The 21,129-nt window shown below is 34.1% G+C and overlaps 1 protein-coding gene across 1 annotated transcript; it reads right to left on the bottom strand.

Moving 5' to 3' along the window:
• Nucleotides 1-915: 915 nt before the first annotated feature.
• On the bottom strand, nt 916-14,930 carry LOC121410472 (plexin-A4-like). The gene is made up of 4 exons (XM_041602593.1): nt 14,264-14,930; nt 7,561-8,824; nt 5,143-5,340; nt 916-4,385 (listed from the first exon to the last, which is right to left on the bottom strand). Exons 2-4 carry the CDS (start codon nt 8,746-8,748, stop codon nt 4,245-4,247), a joined length of 1,527 nt encoding a protein of 508 aa, XP_041458527.1. The 5' UTR covers nt 8,749-8,824; nt 14,264-14,930; the 3' UTR covers nt 916-4,244.
• Nucleotides 14,931-21,129: the final 6,199 nt, after the last annotated feature.

The following is a 21,129-nucleotide window of genomic DNA, read 5'->3' on the forward strand; positions in this document are numbered from 1 at the left end:
TATATATATATATATATATATATATATATATTTTTTTTTTTTTTTTCGGCATAACCAATTTTTCCAAAGGGTAGATAGCTCTGGGGAACCTTGATTTAAGCTACGTCTACCATTGTTCTCTTCATCCATTTCTTTACAATATATATATATATATAATAATTGAAAAGGCCTATTTGTTTCACAATATAAATTGGTACTTTTAAAACAAAGGTTATCTAGAAATACCTGTAGATATCATGCTGGATGTGATAAACTGATGTTATTGTATCAACAATCTATTGAAAATGGTATGGATGCAAAATTTTGAGTACAACATAAAGTGTTGTGTGCATAAGATAAAAATTTGAAGAACACAAATTCCAGATTTTAAATTTTTGTAGAACCAGGGTCATTTGTAAGCATAAAATAATGATCAGGTGATGAAATTCATAAGAATTCTGGGTGCTTTGTCATGACTTATTCCAATATTTGTTTATCAATTAGTGTCCATTTTGATTGTCATGTTGAAGATTAATCATTCTTATTATACATGCCCATACCTCATGGCACTGGTTTACAATAAGTGAATTACTGACATAAAATAAATATAATATTACAAATTATAACCAAAAACTGGTCATTTATAAATTCACACAATCTTTTTTAATATATATCTTATCTATCATACTAAACTCCTAGTGCAGTCTGTATGAAAATTTCCTCTGATGTTACACAAGTATATGAAAATATTTCCCAAGATATATCTGCATAATATTATAATTTCTTTTGAGAACTTATTCTCACAAGGCCTCTGTTCTTTTCTTCTCGAGTTCTCTTTCATACAATTATGATATTTCATCAAGGCAATGTTTCGTTTATTTATGAAATGATTTACTCTGTATTATTGTATGCATTTCTAATTTGTTTGCATTGTACACATGTTTTTTTTAACCTATTTGAATTTGAATGAATAAAGAATTGAATTGAATTGAATATTCATTTTCTGTTCAACGTTTCCTACAAATGAGGCCATTCATTGTATAAAGACAATAATGAGACTGCATCTGATTGATATAATAAAACTCGGTGTAATATAAATAATTCTGAAAAGAAACATTTACAAGTTCATTTTACGCTCAGTTAACTGTTTACCATGAATGACTGGTCAAAGGGTAATTGATTAAAAACTTTTTTCAAAATCACAGCTAAAAAGAGAAATCATCAAAGCTATACTTTGGCTCACATCCAACTCTACCTATATATAACAAGTTCTGTGACTAAAAATGAATTCTTTTCAGACAATATCTTATAGAGATGGAAAATATGAAACATTTTCTCATCCGAGGTGTTTTCGTGTCAATTATTTTCAATGCAAGCAAATTCTACAATTCAATACAATTTGCTTTTACAAATCCATAAAATCATAACACCATTACTGACTGTAAATCAAATCAGTTCTACCTTCTCCATGTGGAAATTCCTTACAACATAAAAGAGAGAAAGACAAAAACTGATGATATAAAAGAAATGAACAAAAGGGCAACCTCAAATAATTTAAAATTTAGATGTGAAGTATGATGATACATCTAGAATACATTATTCTCTATCGTGACTGTCTTAAAATATTCTTTTTTATTTTAAAGAGGTTAAAATATTCAAGTGGGCTCTCCAAACACATTTCCTGCCGATATGCGATCAATTCAAATGATCCGACAGCATACGCCTTCCCTGTTATCTAACTTCAAGTCTTTCTTTTATCAAGCAGCTGTCTCACGCACTCTATCCGCTTTCATTTCTAGGTTAGCCTCGGCTGATAGACCGTCTACTCTGTTTTTACTGTATACCTAACACACTCAACCCTTATTTGACTGACTGGTCTACGACCTATACAAACAAAATGACTGAATATCTAACATCCTAGCTTCATAAAGTGAGAATCGCAAGGCAGTTTGACAGACCAAAAAAATTACAATTCATCATTTGAGATGCAATATATTTTGTTCAAACATCAGGTAATTGGCAAAGAACTGGCAAACTCTAGTATAATAATTACATATTCTACAGAGAAATAGATTTGCATTTTGGCATTTACTTGACTTTGATTATTGGCTATTGCATATGATTGGGGGAATACGATTAGTAACTTGTAAAGCAGAATTAAAAAAAAAGAAAATAACTTGTAAATTGGTGATGTACGTATCTTAAAAAAAGCCCTTCCAACATTATGCATTTCTTGCCCTACAAAAACTTGAAGTAACCATTGTTATGACATATTCTAATCATAAATTCACCCTGAATACAATCATTATTATAAGATACCATATTGAAATACAAGTTTCTAGAATTCTTAGTAGAATGCACATTTATGAGAAGTTTGTAAGATGTGTTGTTAGTGTTGCAATTTGGTTTCAATGATGACCCCTTTTACGATTAATCACATTCACTTTCAAATCAAATACTGGTTTAACTTATTTTTCTCATTACAATGTATCCCATTATTATGTATGAGTTGACTTGCCTTTAAAGGTCACAGATATGAAATCTAATTAAGTTCAGATTTACTTTATTTCACTAGATGTCAAGTATGGAATGATTTTATATTCATAAACAAGACCTTATTTATTGAGGTCAGTACCACAATCTTCTATAAATTTATTCATGACTTAAATCCCCTTCAATCCTCCTCTACATAAACAACTTTCTCTGCTGCACATTATTCAGTCAGTCCTTAAATTGGTGACCTATCTCACAAGCCATCAGCTTAACAAATCAAGCCAAGTGACGTAGATGAGTCTCTCTACGCATCAATGGTAACCTCAAATGTAGAATCTTTCAAGATGTATTACGATAGAGGAAAGACAGAATTGATCGAAGACACCCGGTGAATGTCTCAAGACACCATAGATGCATCACTTGAATTGAGTACCTATCACGCTTAATCTAACACGAAATTTCTTGTTGTTACAATAATTGGAGTTGCATTACAAATTTCGAGAAGTAATGTTGTTACCTTTTCTGAAACTTGGCAGTTTCACTGAGGAAAATTCTGGAGAAAATATTTCAGAGTTTTATTCTAATAAAATGAAGAAACATCATTTTAGTAAAAATCATTAGACTGAGGTAAATTGTAAATTAGTCTCCAAAACTGCAATTTTGTTCCATACATATGCATAATCATTTCTCACATGGGCAGTATACTAATATTTCTATTAATATAATTCAGATATTTGCTTTTCATCTCTTTTATATCACAAAATGATCATTAATTCAGCACTATATTATTTTCAAAAACTACATTAGATTATTGCGTCTATAAGACAGAAAGCTGAAGAAGAAGGGAAACCTTTCACTCACCAATTCCCACTAATGTTATATGAATGTCTCTATGTGTTCCAAGCATATCAAATATCACAACACTACACTAATTTGAAATTTAAAAAATCCTCTGTACCAAGACTTTGCAGAAACATAAAGGAATGTCTACCAAGGTTACAAGTACTAATGCAGTCGTAAAACATATATTTGATCAAGCATGAATGTCAATGGAGACAAGTGAACCATGGTAATTCCTTTTAATGCTCTCAAAGCCATAGACTGACATTATTGCCGCAAATACCAAAGGAGCACATTGGCGTAAACAGAGCCTCAGACATGAATGCTCCCAGACCACCTTTTGATTACTTGGTCGATAGAGGTATGTTAAGACCATTTGTTGAAAAAAAATAAAGAGGCCCCCAAAAGACAAAAATCAAATATAGAGATAGTCCTTACAATCTATTCAACTATGCTTGTTCATTAGTGGTAATATATTTTCCTTTGTGTTTTAAGTCTATGCAGAAAGGAAGGGGTTCCTATCATTGGCAGGTTGCCTTTGTTCAAATTCAAGTTTTATTTTCTGAAATTGTTTGAGAAAACAGGTGACTTTGAAATAATCCAATTAGTGTAAGATAAGTTAGGTTAGACCTAGGGTCTATTCACAACATGCAATACCTCTCTTTAGATTCCTTCCACTTATGAATGCAAAACTTTTATCATTCAATGTAATTATTATACTACTTGAGAATGAGTTGTACTATCTGTATTTGATCTATTTGTAGAAAAATATGTAATGTAGACTGATTTTAGAAATTCATTGATACAGAAAGTTAAAAGCTGAAATAAGACTGATGGGCAGAGGAAAATATGTAATACAATTGTTTTTTTTTCAAATGATTTTGTTTCCCATGAAGTTGTTTTGAAACAAAATTTTGACCAGAAGTGAATACTCAACTTACCTGTCTTTGTGTCATGACATAGACATATTCTTCATCAAGGCTGAGAAGAAGTCCATTCTGAACTACAGATCCATCAGGTACAATCTCATGATCTGTACTCACACTTGCCTTGCTTTGAGAGGTTAGCATCAGCTGGATAGTAAAAAAAAAAGAATTCAGTATTCAACCTTGAAAACGAAATATAGATAATAATTTGATTCCTAGTGTTTTGATATCCTGAAGAAAAAGCAATGGAATATCATAATCATGTTAAAAACTAGGCAAGGCATGGATATTGATAATGCAATGCTAAATGGATCACTCAATTAAAATTTATATGTGATGCAAATTTCAAGGTGAAGGACAAAATATCTATGAATATGCAAAATTTGCATGTAGTGCACCTTCAGATTTCTTCTAAATATTCCCTCAAGTAAACACATATGCCACCTCCAACCACAATGAATTCAAGTTCCCATAAGCAAATCTGGCGATTCTTTGAGTGTGAAGTCTGTAGTATGTTCCTTGGTAATTTAGTTTTGAGTCATTCACAAGCAATCACCAAATTTAATGACATTTCACACATATAACTAAGAAGAAAAGATGTGATTGAAATGTTAAAAAGATCGTGTAATGTAACATGTTGCCCTTGACCAGTCTAAATAAGTCAGAAGATTTCTGTGTTGTTTTATGGGGGGGGGGGTGGGTAATTCAACTTGTAGAGGGAAGATAACAAAACTCTCAGTTTTGTTTTGACATAGATTTTATTTGTTAAAAAGACAGATTTTTTTCAATCTGTGTATGATTTGATCCAAAACAATTTAATGTAATGAAAATGAGAGTAGTTTGGAATTGGAGTTATAGCTTTACGAAATGTACATCAAAGTTAATACAATGAAAATCCTGAAACCTTTAATAGGTGTCCTGTGTCATCACCAACAAAGATGGCTGATTCCTGTGGTTTATGAGATACTGCTATGGCTGTGAATAGTGTAGAGTCATCAACATGAATTGCTTGAGCTATGATTGGACTATCAGTACCACCCATTGGACCAATGAAATCAAGAGTGTGGCAGTAGTTCCGCCCTTCCCTGTCCATTCGTTCAACCTTTAATAATGAAAAACAGGAAGAAAAATACAGTGCTTGTTAATGTTATCATAAAGTAAACAAATGAATAGTTTAGACATAGACAACACACACACTGCAAAACTAAACTGCAAAACTAAAATTAATGAAGAAAAATCATTTAAGAGCTTCCTTTTAGGAATGGGCAGGAAATCCTGCTCTAGATTGACATGTAAATACAGGACTGGAAAGACAGCGAAAAACAATTTCTTGTCATGAAACAGAAATAAACTGCACATAGCCATTTGTCTTGGAGACTTGGACATTATACCTCTTTCAAACTAACAATATTAATTTGCTAACATCCAAGTAATCAGAAAAGAGCAACTAGAATTAAGTGACATCAACTTTCCAAAAGCCCACTCAGGTGATATCCCCTTAAATTCCATAGCCAGGGTTACACCAAACAAGTGGAATGCCTCTGCCATCTCACTTGCATCACGCGATTCAACATAGCAGCATTGCTGACTTTGAAAACTACTATAACTCGCACAAGATGTTCAGTGACACTTGGTTACTCTTATTTCCACATTTTATGAACTAGACCAATACACTTACAGAGATAGGATGGTAATTCAATAAATACCCCCAACGTGGCCAAAATTCATTGACCTCACATGACCTTTGACCTTGATCATGTGACCTAAAACTTGCACAGGATATTCAATGATACTTGATTACTTTTATGTCCAAGTTTCCAAAGTCAGATCAATAAACTTGCAAAGTTATGATGGTAATTCAACAGATACCCCCACTATGGCCAAATTTCATTGACCTTTGACCTTGGTCATGTGACCTAAAATGTGCACAGGATGTTCAATGATACTTGATTATTCTTATGTCCAAGTTTCCAAAGTCAGATCAATAAACTTGCAAAGTTATGATGGTAATTCAACAGATACCCCCACTATGGCCAAAGTTCATTGACCTTTGACCTTGGTCATGTGACCTAAAATGTGCACAGGATGTTCAGTGATACTTGATTACTCTTATGTCCAAGATTTATGAACTAGACCAACATACTTTCAAAGTTATGATGGTAATTCAACAGATACCCCCACTATGGCCAAATTTCATTGACCTTTGACCTTGGTCATGTGACCTAAAATGTGCACAGGATGTTCAATGATACTTGATTACTCTTATGTCCAAGTTTCCAAAGTCAGATCAATAAACTTGCAAAGTTATGATGGTAATTCAACAGATACCCCCACTATGGCCAAAGTTCATTGACCTTTGACCTTGGTCATGTGACCTAAAATGTGCACAGGATGTTCAGTGATACTTGATTACTCTTATGTCCAAGATTTATGAACTAGACCAACATACTTTCAAAGTTATGATGGTAATTCAACAAATACCCCCAAATCGGCCAAAGTTCATTGACCCTAAATGACCTTTGACCTTGGTCATGTGACATGAAACTCACGCAGGATGTTTGATGATACATGATTGACCTTATGTACAAGTTTAATGAACTAGGTCCATATATTTTCTAAGTTATGATGACATTTCACAAACTTAACCTCAGGTTAAGATTTTGATGTTGATTCCACCAACATGGTCTTAGTTCATTGACCCTAAATGACCTTGGTCATGTGACATGAAACTCTAATAGGATGTTTAGTAATACTTGATTAACCTTATGGCCAAGTTTTATGAACTAGGTCCATATACTTTCTAAGTTATGATGTCATTTCAAAAACTTAACCTCAGGTTAAGATTTGATGTTGACGCCGCCGTCGGAAAAGTGGCGCCTATAGTCTCACTCTGCAATGCAGGTGAGACAAAAACCAAATTCGCCCGAATAAATTTGGATCGATTCTAGCTGAATCTGGCCCAATTCGGAGGGTTTCGGTAAATTCAAACGTTCCCGAATCCTTCCTGAATTTTCTTGTATTCGCAGAGGGAGAACACCCGAAACCACCCGAATACACAGCTACTTCGGTTCTGGCGTAACCCTGTCTTAAAAATCATAACAGAAAACAAACTGTAAAAAGTAAATCAAAACCATCCGTTTTAGATAAAAAAGTATTTTGAACGTTTTTTTTTTTTTTTTTGAAGATTTATTATATTTGGTAATGATTTTTTAAAATGTTCTAGTGGCATTCCTTACATTAATTGAGGCTCTTCCTGATATGCATGTAAAGTATTAAAATTTAATTATCATTTAACAATTTGAATAAGCAAAAAGATACATACCAGTAATGCAGGAGTTTTCCCAACTTCAGTACATGGTACACTCTTATACCATTCCATCTGGGTGTCTGATTGATGTCCATTCACACATTCACGTCTTCTATCAAAGAAAGCTTGATTCAGATCAGAAACAAGGTACATACAAACAGCAGACTTTCGCTGAGGTTCACGATCATGTTCCTCTGACTGAGCAAATGTTACAAAGAGGGCATCTTCATTCTGCCAAGGTTCTCCACCATCCTTACCAGCCTTTGCAATGTAAGCAGATTGCGCGATGTTGTAGTCAACGCCTCCAGAGTAGCATTTTAATGGTAGTTCTATGTAGGACAGTAGATTGATGTCTCGTTGGCATATTCTGATGAGTTTTGTGTAGTATTGCACTTCTCTAGGTAGTGTACGGTGGTTCTCTGGCTGAACACCTACAAAGTAGCTGAAATTACCGCTAGGGAACCCATATACGTAGGTGATATTAAAGCCATTAGGAGATTCAGACACAGTCTCCGCTGGAATCACAATCTGACTCACTGCACGAAATCCCGTCTTCAGAACTGAAAACAGATTTCTCGAAGGGATCACCTCTGGCAATGATCTCACAGACACGGTTGGCACATTATTGTCTATCCAATCAGCGCTAGATGTAGCTGTATACAATACATTTGCTCGATTCTCTGGACCTCTAGATATAAATCCTACTGAAGTACCTATTCTTGTATTAGCTGCTATCTCCTCAGAGGTATTATTACCCAGAGGTGTAAAATCTTCTAAACTACGCACTTGACATGTCCCTTGGTAGACACTACCACATGTGATTAACCTATTATTATCAACTAATAGAATTTTGATGATATTATTGGTAGCTTCCCTGCTAAACTCTTGGGTTGTACATTGTCCTGGCGGAGGAAAGCATGTAGGATGATCTGACACTGGTCCTGTATCTCTATGGATCTCTTCTTCCAGATCACTGTTCAGTTTATATAATCTATTAACTGAACCAACATACAGTGTGTTAGTTGTCGGGTCTAGAGTCATTTTTTGCAATGAAATGTCAGGATTACCAGGAAAGTTCTCCTCTGTGAAATGAACATAGCTGAAGACTGATGATGCAGTCATGAGAAGGATGTGAAGATGAACTAGAATGCTTGGTAGTGACATGGTCTTGGATGTAACACAGTATCTCTTCTCTTTATCCATGTTTGTTGGTAGGATATTCAGCAGCTTGGTAAAGCTTTCATGTTCTAACTCAGGTCTTCCATCAAAGATCCACTATCTGTAACATGAGAAAATGCAGAAATAACAGTTAGAATTACAATCAATGTCATTCTAAACAAAACATGATAGAAAATAACATGATATCAGTGTGACTGTGATAAAGTCTTCTTATTTTAAGATAACATTACACATGTATGAAATGAACTGATCGCTATGATAAAGATTCAGAATAATATTGCCAAGTTTTATAACATTTTCTTTCTAATTCTACTTCTAGAACCTGCATTGTGTCTCTGAGAGGCATGTCTATCTGTCCTTTCACACAATAAAAAAATCATGAAATCAAATTCTACTACAGAGGTGAATTCAGTTAATTTTCACTCAAATTACAGTACAAATTTTGCATGTGAAAGGCTTTACCTCCAAAACATTTATACCATGTTTACACATTGACTCGGCTCGCGAGTTGAATCCGCGAGTCAGGTTGAGCACTGCGAAGAAGGGATCAGAGATCGCATTCATACGTACATATAAAAAGGCAAGTTCAACACGGCTCGCGGATCTCGAACGGAAGAATTATCACGTCGCAAATTAAACGCGGGAAAGCTTGGGACTCTTGCGATGCGAACAACAACAATGCCAAAAGTGACCTAGGTAAAGAGAGTTTGACACGGCTTTTTGTTTACACACAAAAAAATTGCCGAGTCTGACTCGGGTCGCGGGTTGAAACCTTTGATTTTGTAGGATCGATAAAGCCGTGTTCGAAACGGCTCGCGGATCACTCTGATCGCGTTTACACAGCATAAAATTGCCTTGTTGAGCACGGCTCTCGTGTTCAACCCCCGAGCCGAGTCAATGTGTAAACACGGTATTATTGGGGGTGGAGCTTACGTGACCTGTTAAGCACTTCCGTAGTTAATACAATTGTCATACACTCGTCACAGTGTGTATCTGCAATGCAGTGCTTTGATTGGCAAGTCATCAAGGACACATACCGACTTCGCTCAGGAATTCAAATGACAGTTTTTGAGTGAGCGCATGAAAGGTCCTATGATTCTAAAGACGAATTGCAATCATTATTACAATGATGATTCAAGATTCACATGTAAAAAGGCCCTAAATATATTTTAATTGTTATTTAAGTCCTTTTCTTCAAATGGAGTTTAAATGTATCAAAGAAAAACTAATTAAGGGGTTTTGTAAAACACTTCATTCCCTCCATTCTCCATCAGTTTTGAAATGAAAAAAAGCAACAACCCAAGAAATGGGTGTTACAGTCTATGATGTCTACTGTTTTACTGTGTTTCTATGACGATGACACGTCCAAACAAGAATATTTTTCAGACCAATCATGATATTTTCTTTGTTTGACGAGAGCAATAAACAAATGTTCCGAACCTTATAACTTTAAATAGAATTTTTATCACACCTAAGATTAGGGAAGACAAAGACAACAGCCTTACAAATCCTAAACTTTACTTACTGAGCCTGCTCAAACACAGAAGACTAATGGCAAAGCCAACATCCTTAAAATCAAGCCATCAACTATCACTCAAAGTAACTTACTGCTTATCATTTAAATGTATTATTCTTTACATTTCCCCATTCTTTTCTTTTCCTTTCAACACTCCATTTGTTTTACTTTATACATTTCTTGATTTGACATGACAGAAAATATTGAAGCTGACAAAAATGTTGAACTTCACATGAACCTGGCATTTATTTTAATAGGATATACATACTTTAAATCCCATCATGAACCTAGTATCTACACAACTCACTGCTTCCCTATACAATCTAATCAATGTCAGGAATCCTCCCAGATTAATCAGATCATCCTACTTTGATAGCTTAACCATAACAAAACCAAAACAATTTAGAAAATAAGTTTTTCCTTTCACAAACATTTACTCCAGCTATTAGAAGCTGCTTATAAAGTCAGTCTTGTGTAAAATCCCTTCTTTCATGGCTTCTGATTTCCTTTTCTTATGGTCAAACAATGAAATCCCTCTGATAAAGATTTCTGACCTCAAACTTTCAGGATTTCTGCTTCTATCCTCAATTTACCCACACAATGCCTTACACCATGAAAGAAAATTACTTGACTTTCAAATCCATAAAAACAAATCTGCAAAGACTGGAGAAAATATCTAATATCTTGAGAAATATTTTTAATTGCTTAGAGCATATCTGATGATTCAATCAATGATAAAGTTACTCCATGTGCACAATATGAAAATATCTTTATTTCACTCAGTGGCTCATAAGTGTATCAATATCATTAAATATCAAATATGAATTCTTTAAACTGTTATAAACAAAAAATGTTCACATGTACCCACAATCATACATCAAAACTATTCCCATCATATATCAGATTGATTTCATTAATGAAATCAGTGGAATAATAACGCAAAATGCTATTTCCTTCCATTGGCATGATGGAAATAAAAATGTATTTTATAACTTACAGTTGAAAAATGATTATCGTTTTTATAACCTTATCTTTTTAACACATTGGAAAATGAATATGTTTCTTTTTGTAAAAAAAATAAATATGGGCCTATACACGGGCCTAGCCTATACATCAGGTAATTTGAAGCATTTTTTTTTCCAAATAAGCATGTCAAGACCCATTTTTTACTTTCAACTGAAACAGTGTTTTTGAAGAAAATAGTGATGTTTATTTGTGATTCTGCAATGATTCATCAATAATTTAAAATCTCTCCTTCTATAATAAGAAAGATACCTTTAACAAAGTTTTAAAACTCATTATGTCATGAGTCATATATGGAAGTCTTAAATTTCTTTGGTCCTTTTTTTCTGTTTCTTTTGAATATAAGGTTCTCTTTGTACATACTAGGATGTGTAGTTGGTATTTTCATTGTATATTAAGAAGGGATTTGGAGGTATTAAACAAGTTGTTTGGAATTAAACAGAATTTGTCCATTGTTAAGGTTTTTTGTGCACCATTAACCAATTTGAGATAATTTAACTTTTCAAGTTTACCTACCACATTGTATGACAAATGTTTTAATCCTGAAATTAGGTACAGTATATTGAACAATTTCCTCACAAAACCCTCCTGTAAATTACTTGGGGTAGGGTACAAAGAACTGCACCCTCATGCACATTTATTCTGATACAACCAAACAAATGGAAGCTGAATATCGAACAAAAGGTAAAAAAAAGTCAACTTCATCATATCACATTTTAAGGACATATAGATGTATATAAATACCTTTTTTTGTTGGAATATTGTCCATATACATGTACTTACAGGAGTCAATGCAAGCTTTCATTGGTTGCATCATTAAAACCATAATATTTGCACCAAACATCACCGGGGGGGGGTGTTATAATATGGATATTGTGACGAACGAAAATCTAAATTAGGAAAGGCACTCGACATGCTGGCCCCCTGCCCATGGAAAGCTTAATGGATGGCAAATGCATGGTCATTTAAGTAATAACGGTTAGCGAAGCGTGTCTATTGGAGAAATTATAGTGTGGTATTGTGTGGGGGGGCAACTTTAGTGAATCAGAGCAATTTTGTAAGCATTCAGATTCTATCCCAAATGGATGAGGACAAGTGAGAGAGAGGGGGGGGGGGACAAGTAATAAGTATGAATTAAGAGGGAATACGAGAGACAGGAAGATGTAAATAAGGTGTGGGTAATGATGGCTGTATACCATGCTAGGAGGGAGGGAGGAGAGAGTGCGTGTACTACATCTAGCCTCGGGGCACAAGGAAGGAAGCAAACCGCTCCTATGGACAAGAGATCGCTGAATTTATTGGAGTCATTTGGAGGAAGGGCAAGAATTACAGACAGGATTGTGCAGAATTTATTGGTGGGGTTAGCTTCCTTTCTGATTAACATAAATGTCTACATCCAAAACACAGTGTAAACATGTGTACAGCTTACAACAGAAAATGCATTTGATATGATTGTAATCATATAGTGTCCCATCAACTATATTCATGTGAACACAAACAAATCTATTATACAAAGAAAAACAAGTTTTAACCAACCATTTTACAAATTATGCAGGAGGTTAACATTCATTTTTTGAAATAAAAATTTGTATATTTTAAAATAAACTTTTTTGCATCTTCTTCCCCTGTTGCCCCTCCCCCACCCCCTCCCTGTAAATTTCCCATCCAGACAATTGAAATTGTGTATTTTTACTTGACATCATAACCAAAGCAATCAATATAGCACATAATATTGGCAAAACTATGATTCATACATCCACTTTGATTAAACAGCATTCCAATCTTTGCTTTGTAAACTTTTATTGTAAACAAAAAAAAAACATTCAAGGTTCATTTATTCACAATTACATGTAGTATTTGGTATCTCTCAATGTGACATGGATCATTTGATAACCAAATATTGTTAGTAAAACAATATTTGCACTTATCATTACACTGTTTATCATATATGTAATGGGTGTGAGGCAAACATGGGTCCTATTGCATAAAAGTTATTACTATGGTAACTTTGCTCCAGACCTGCCAACCTCTGGGAATGAAACATTGTATTCTGTGATTTAAAAAAAAAGTATTTTCCCCAAAAAAACTGTATTTCATAATACAATGCGTGATGTGCGCGTTCATCGGGGCACTCAAGCTGCATGCCAGCTAAAATGCACACTGCTCTTGCAGATGAAAAAAAAAAACATTAAAACATGTGCATATCTCACCCTGGTTTAAAAAAAAACGATTGAAAAAACACAAGTTACCTGAAATTACATTGATCCAATAACCATATTTGCGAAAGTTTTATGAATTAGAGGCATATGGAGATGATTTTTCTCACTAAATTACGATTTTGTATTAAAAAATTTTTGTTATTTTACAAAATCGTATTTTTTAAAGAAAAAACTTACTGTCGTATTTTGGTTGCAAAAGCGTACTAAATACGCCAAAAACATACTGGTCTGCAGTTCTGTTGCTATTCAACAGTTACTACCATGCTAATAATGTTCATCAGCCAATCAAAATCTATTATTCAATGAAAGTTACCAACATAATAACTTTTATACATCGCAGACCTGAGCCCTGTAAGACAAATTCACAATAATGCCTTAATGTTGTGATGTCAATTTCACTAAATTATTTGTTAGGTTCAATTTTAAGATGTTAGCTAGATAAATCACACACACCCACGCACATCTTAACCTATTCTTTTTATGATATCAATTATCATGATTACTTTGATAATCATGTCTGAATTTTTATTATGCTATTTTTCAAATGTTCCATTTTTTCATGCAAATTCACTTCACTGCCATGAAACCAAAATAAAAACAGTACAATTTGGGCCATTGAAGGCTTATCAATGATAAAAAATGAAATAAATAATTACTTTTTCAATGTATTTTTTTTTAAAGGAAGCTTTAACACAATTCCATTATTAAAACTTTCAAAATGAGTGTAAAAAAGTACCTAAATGAAAGAATCCTACTAATAGATCCCTATCATCAACCTTACCATGAAAATGAGTTGATATTCCAAATATTTGATCACCAGAGTTAGTCTCGCCACCACACACCATACGATGCAATGAGACATGGGCAAGATCCAATAACAAATATATCCCTGTGCCCTCGGTCAATATACACTGCACACATTACCCTCCCACTGGCTACTGGTATTTAGGAAGTCCTTTGACTGGGCTAGACATTACTCAGTATCAACAATCTTGTATCACTGCAGCTGTGCTCAGAATGAAGGAGAGACTGATCACCTACTACAACCAAGAAGTTATACCTTCGCTAGAAAAGGAATGGCTTGATATTCTTGTAGAGGATGAACGAGAATGATACAATGACATGCACCCCTGTGGGTTTCAACTGAGAGAGAGAGTGAGCGCAAGAGACAACCGACAGACACAGCAGCTGAGAGGCGACTGAACACGAGCAGTGATCAACCGCGAATATTGGCCAGGGTGCATGGTAAGCCCAGCTAGGCATCGCAGGGCTAAGCATCCATGCGTGTTGTCAATGTGTCTGTTTATGAGCTCTCTCTGCTTGCTTTGAATTGAATGAAATACATTGGCCAAGTCTACATGTACAACTGTTGCCCTTTCCTTCTACACCGTCTCATCCTCTGTTCAACTTTCTCAAATCTAATTATTCTACCTTTGGCTAGGTTAAAGGCTTTTTTCACATCTTGTTCCTTATTTGAGTCTTTCCTCCTTTGCTATTCTCTTTCTCTTTTTTTTTCTATCTCTCTATTCATCTAACATCTTTTATTCCTTGTCTTTCTCTTTCTTTTCCTGCCTCCTTCATTTCTGCCTTCCTCTCCCCTTTTCCCTTCCCTACCTCTATTTCTTTAGTAATAATCTAACGGAGAATGCTAGTGTTTCTCAATTGGTCGTTGAGACTGACTGGATACTATTGTGCGGTTGTCCCCACACAGCAGGTCGTCTCGCTTCATGGCAATGAAGTTGAGGCATCTAGTCACAGCGGTCTTACACGCGGCTCCAAAGGAAATTAAAGCTGACAGACGGGTAGAAATGAGGTCATGGGGACCCCTTGCCACCTTATCCCCCCCTCCCTTTCACATGCATATGTTCAATGCACACGTTCAATGAATAACAGCAGTGAGTTCATACAACATTGCATACACACATCATTGCATAGATTGCACAATGATATAACACTGGTTTTTGAAACAGCCTTCACCGGATAAAAACATTTAGTGCGAGACAAAAAATAAGACAGAGCATAGATAGCAATTACCACATCGAGAAGAATAAAGAAAACAGAATCTGAATCTTAAAACATTACTGGTATTCTTTCCAGAGCGATGGGAAAGGGGGTTGGGGAAATATTACACTACATAAGGCTAATTTCACTGCACACATACACATTTTCAAAATCATCCCTGTACTTTTTTTTCCCATTTGTCAAGATCGTACCCTACTCATATATTTCCACATGCTTTCTGTGAAAATTTTACCTGATAATGCCCTTATTTTGAATCAAAGTATTCAAGATTGCAAAAAATCAGGATAAATATTTGGAAATAACCAAACATTTGAATGAATAAATAATCTCTAAAACATGGCATTTCCCCCTCATTTTTGCCAGTTTTCTTCAAAGGCATAGTCGCATATATAGGCATATATTGTGTCTTAATCTGTGAAAATAACCTTTTTCATGTGTTTTTCTTGTCACACATTTTCTCTACAACAATCGAGTGTTCCCCCCACCCCCCATTATTTCATCTGCAAAGTCATTGCTCAGGACTAATTTTTCTTATCATGGCTGGACCTATATGTTCTGATGCAACATGCACAATGACCTTCAGGAAAGTTTCTCATTTGTTGAGCAGTGAAGATTAATAACCTGGATATAGAGGTAATATTGGCAATATGATAGGTATTTGCAGTAGTCAGCCAGAATCAATACCATACGCATTCTAAAATGCAAAACAGCGTGCTTTCTCATATTCCCTACTGCATATTTTGGTATATTCAGAAACCATGATTTTTCTGCTGCTGCTGCTGCTATTGATAAATGGCAACAAAAGATGAGAATAATAACCACAATCCCACTACCAATGGTGAGACTTACAAAAGGAAAGCAAGTGATACTTGTAGTAGTCTGATAGGTATACCATGTGCCTTTCATTTCACCCACCAATGTTCTGCTTAGTTGACTCTCAATACGATTATCTTAATTTACTGTTCAAGTGCACTGCTCTTGAACTCAACATCCATACCATAGTCTCTTCTCCAAACACAATTGTATTCAATAACAAAATGAAACATAATCATCTTGGATGATTTCGCCAGATGCAGGAGCAAAAATAAAGGATGTAAAACAACACATTAAAAGGAATAGAATATTTTCTAAACATTATACCAATTACAAAAGAAAAAAAGGAAACTGAGAAATTAATGCATTAATGCAAATTAATGCAAATGCATATCTACCGGTACTTATAATAATAAAAATTTGAATGAAAGAATTGTAGATAGATTACTATATATTGTAATTGCCCTATAATAAAAATAAATAAAATAGTTCATGTGTGCTTGTTTACTCTTATATGCTTTTTACACTGCACTTTTTTATGTAACCCCGGGAAATAGGTGGGGCTAAGGGGGGAGTCTTTAGCCCTACCAATTTCCCGGGGTTAAACTTAGCCCATTCCGTTTTCACACTACATTTTAGCAAAGTGGGCTACACGAGAAATAGTACAAAAAAGCAGGGTTAGCAGGTTCATTGTGGTGCTAGCACCACAATTGCAGTGCTAAAAGATGCAGTGTGAAACGAAACTGGGCGAGGGAAGAGTGGGGCTAAACATTAGCCAATCACAGAAGTCGAAATTACACGTTAATCGTGCTCTGTATGGTAAAATCATCAATATTCATGAGCTGTGTGACTGTCAAGAGTAAAGGCATTAACCTCCACTAAGCAAATAGTATAGGGTTAAGAAAGACAGTGTGAATAATATGGGGTTAAGGAAAGTATGGGTTAAGGAAATACAGTGTGAAAAGCATTAGTTTTCATTTAATTGTCTTTCATTTAATGCAATTAAACACCAACCTAACTGCTGAAAGCTGATACTTATACCCAAGTCAGACATTCCAAAGCTGACAACATGTTCAGCAGATCTGGCATATTTCTAGAGAAATGGCCAGTCACAAAATACAAAACTTATTTAAAGGGGTGGTCCAGGCTGAAAGTATTTATAGCTTAATAAATAGAGTAGAATTCACTGAGCAAAATGCCAAAAATTTCGTCAAAATTGGACAATAAACAGCAAAGTTATTCAATTTTAAAGTTTAGTAATATTTTGTAAAAACAGTCGTCATGAATATTCATTAGATGGGTTGATGATGTCACATCTCCACCTGTTCTTTTGTATTTTATTATATGAAATTAGGTTTATTCAATTTTTTTCCTCCAAGATCTAGAAAAATTGGATTGACAACACATTTAGAGCATTAGATAGTTTTTGCTGCAACTTATTTCATTTTAAGGGAGACATATTATTCACACAAGTATGAAATAATGAAAAAAAAAATATTTATGTAATAACATAAGAAAACGGAAAGTGGAGATGTGACATCATCAGCTCTCCTAATGAATAGGCTAATATTATATTCATAATGACCGTTTTCACAAAATATTGCTAAACTTTAATAACTTTAATATTTGTTATCCGATTTTGATGAAATTTTGGCGTTTTGCTAAATGAGTTCTACTCTGTGTATTAAGATATATTTTCAGCCTGGACCACCCCTTTAAGAGAGCAAAAGTAAAAATGAATGATTCATTGAGAAATATTCTGAAGCTATTAGGCACCATTCTCTACCTCAATTTATTTACTGAAACCACAGGAATCTGTTTGACTATGGAAATTTGACTTATCAAATGTAAACAGCATTTTGCATAATCTGGTGAACTTTTTTTGTTCTCATAATTTAGACAGTGTACTGCCATTTACATGACCCAATAAACCAAGCAGGCCTATACTCTTCTTCCTACCTTGGCTGCAATAACTCTAATACCCCTTTCATAAACCCAATTATGCCGCTAATAGCAGCATAATTTGGTCATAAAATTGGAGGAGGACCAGAGTTATGCGCATAATAGCAGCATCGGGACAAGATTTTGAGTTTATGAATGCATTTCTAAATAATGCGGATAATTGCCATGGTGCGGTCACAAGGTCACCCTTTTCCAACACAACCGCATCGGAGGGGGCGTGTCCAGTTGTCATGACAATTATCCACCTTTTTCTGGACGGGCGCTCGAAAAATAATGCGGCTTATTTTCGGAGTTTGTGAACCCAATTTTTATTGAATTATCCGCATTACTCTCAGGCGGCTAATTGGAGGATCGGTTTATGAAAAGTGTATAGCTTGCGCGGACATTGCCTTTTTTTTTAGTGTGTCATTTCTTTAAAGTTCACTGATTTATTGAGAGCATGAAAGGATGTAATGAGAATAGCAGATAATAGGTTGAGCTTCATTTTCTAGTCTTTCTGTCTGATCCCAGTAACCTCATACCATTAGCTAAGCAAGAACAATCTCTCACGCTCTATCAGAGCTCGTCCACATTGTAATCATGTAACTGCATCATTACACTGTGCATCCATCACAATCACCTTCACTTCTCTCTGGATACTGTGATAATCACATTTTATATTCATTTACAAAGTTCTGAAGAAATCAAAATTTCAGAATATTCAACCACTAATACCCTTTTCATAAACCTAGCCTCCAATTAGCCGCCTAAGAGTAATGCGGATAATTCAATAAAAATTGCGTTCACAAACTCCGAAAATAATCCGCATTATTTTTACGAGCGCCCGTCCTGAAAAAGGCGGATAATCGTCAAGACAACTGGACACGCCCCCTCCGATGCGGTTGTGTTGGAAAAGGGTGACCTTGTGACCGCACCATGGCAATTATCCGCATTATTTGGAAATGCGTTCATACACTCAAAATCTTGTCCTGATGCTGCTATTATGCGGATAATAGCAGCATCAAAATAATGCGGATAACTCTGGTCCTCCTCCAATTTTACGACCAAATTATGCTGCTATTAGCCGCATAATTGGGTTTATGAAAGGGGTATAAGATCCAGACCGAGGGTCCGTTTTAAGGTTAGGGTTAGTTTCAAATTCCTTCTGTACAAAAAACTGAAAGCCATTTACCCTGTATCATGGCTTTCAGTAACAACTTTTTTCCGATTAAAAGCTCTTTAGTCTTCATTCAATAATATAATACTCATTGAAGAAAACAAACATCACTGAAAAAATAACATCTGACATGAAATTCTTAATCAATGTGTGTCTGTAGTACAATTTCAAGAAAAATATTCCTAACTTTTTAGTAGAAATTGTTTCCAAATGCAGCAATAATCTGAAAATAGTAATAAATGATCGAGGTGATAGCAGAAGTTCTACGTAAAAGCAGAGGGGCAGTTCCACAGTTACAAAGTGACATTCAGAAACAAGTCTTTAGCATTCAAACAAAGATATCACAGATATTTAAATAGTTATTTGTAAAGAAATGGAACCTGACAGTAGTTGCTAAAACCCACTTTTCAAAATAATAAAATTTGTTATTTTGATCCACTGAATAAATGAGATATGAATATTCATAATCATGGTTACAGAGTGACATAAAATGGACATGCATATTTAAGTAGAAAACATATTGCTCAAACTCTGTGAACTTTAAATGGCTATCACAATGTTGAGTTATTGATTGGATTCTATGTTGTTCTAGCTTTAATATGCTGCATTACATTAAAACATTGGTGTATTTTTTCATTTATTACAACTTAAAACATAAACATATACCCGGGAACGGAGTGACATCTGAAATATTCACACAGGCAACGTAAAATGAACTTATATTTTAAAATTTTCTTTTAATATGATGTGAAATGATGACCTTCAGATTATCCAAAAGAAAATTTTACAAAACAAGCAATAGTTTTCTGTTCAATTGAAATTAAGTGAAAAACAATATCTTTAGTCCAATGTAAAAATTTTTCGTGTATGGTTTGGATTCTCCTATAAGGAAATGCGCAAGAAAAAAAATTGTGGCTAATTATGTTCCCCTTTGGTAATTATGAAATCCCATATGAGTTTTAATAGTTTTAATAGAAAAATTGATCCAGATTTAAAATAGAGCCAATATAATTTTTTGAATAATGTCCATTTATGTTTGGAATTGCCCAGAGGTAATTATGATGGTGGAAATGGTACTCATGGAAACTAATAAATGATGAAAATAATCACTAATGATCATTACAACGAATGTTGACCATAATGTATGGTGATATTGTCCATGATAATGGCACGCTCATAGGGAAACAATTAAATACATATTTCACTTGAAAAAAAATATGTTTCTCTTCCACTAAACCATTTCACTTTTAAAAATTGTATTCCACTTTTAATATTAAAAAAAATATATATTTCACTTTTCAAAAAATATATTTCACTTGTCAAAAAAAATATATTTCACTTTTCAAAAAAAATATGTTTCACTTTTCAAAAATATATTTCACTTTTCCAAAAAAATATATTTCACTTGTCAAAAAAAATATATTTCACTTTTCAAAAAAAATATGTTTCACTTTTCCAAAAAAATATATTTCACCTGTCAAAAAAAATATATTTCACTTTTCAAAAAAAATATGTTTCACTTTTCAAAAATATATTTCACTTTTCAAGAAAATATATTTCACTTTTCAAAAAAATATATTTCACTTTTCAAAAAGTATATTTCACTTTTCAAAAGAGATATTTCACTTTTCAAAAAAATATATTTCACTTTTCAAAAAATATATTTCACTTTTCAAAAAAATATATTTCACTTT

Source organism: Lytechinus variegatus, chromosome 3 (genome assembly GCF_018143015.1).
Source record: "Lytechinus variegatus isolate NC3 chromosome 3, Lvar_3.0, whole genome shotgun sequence".
Taxonomy (NCBI): domain Eukaryota; kingdom Metazoa; phylum Echinodermata; class Echinoidea; order Temnopleuroida; family Toxopneustidae; genus Lytechinus; species Lytechinus variegatus.

What these genes read in the sequence shown, in the direction of transcription:
- LOC121410472 (XM_041602593.1), bottom strand. Translation starts at nt 8,748, where the DNA reads ATGGATAAAGAGAAGAGATACTGTGTTACATCCAAGACCATGTCACTA. An exon ending in GGAAAACTCCTGCATTACTG is followed by an intron (nt 5,341 to 7,560) that starts GTATGTATCTTT and finishes TCATTATTAAAG; the next exon opens with GTTGAACGAATGGACAGGGA. An exon ending in ACACAGGACACCTATTAAAG is followed by an intron (nt 4,386 to 5,142) that starts GTTTCAGGATTT and finishes TTTACTATCCAG; the next exon opens with CTGATGCTAACCTCTCAAAG.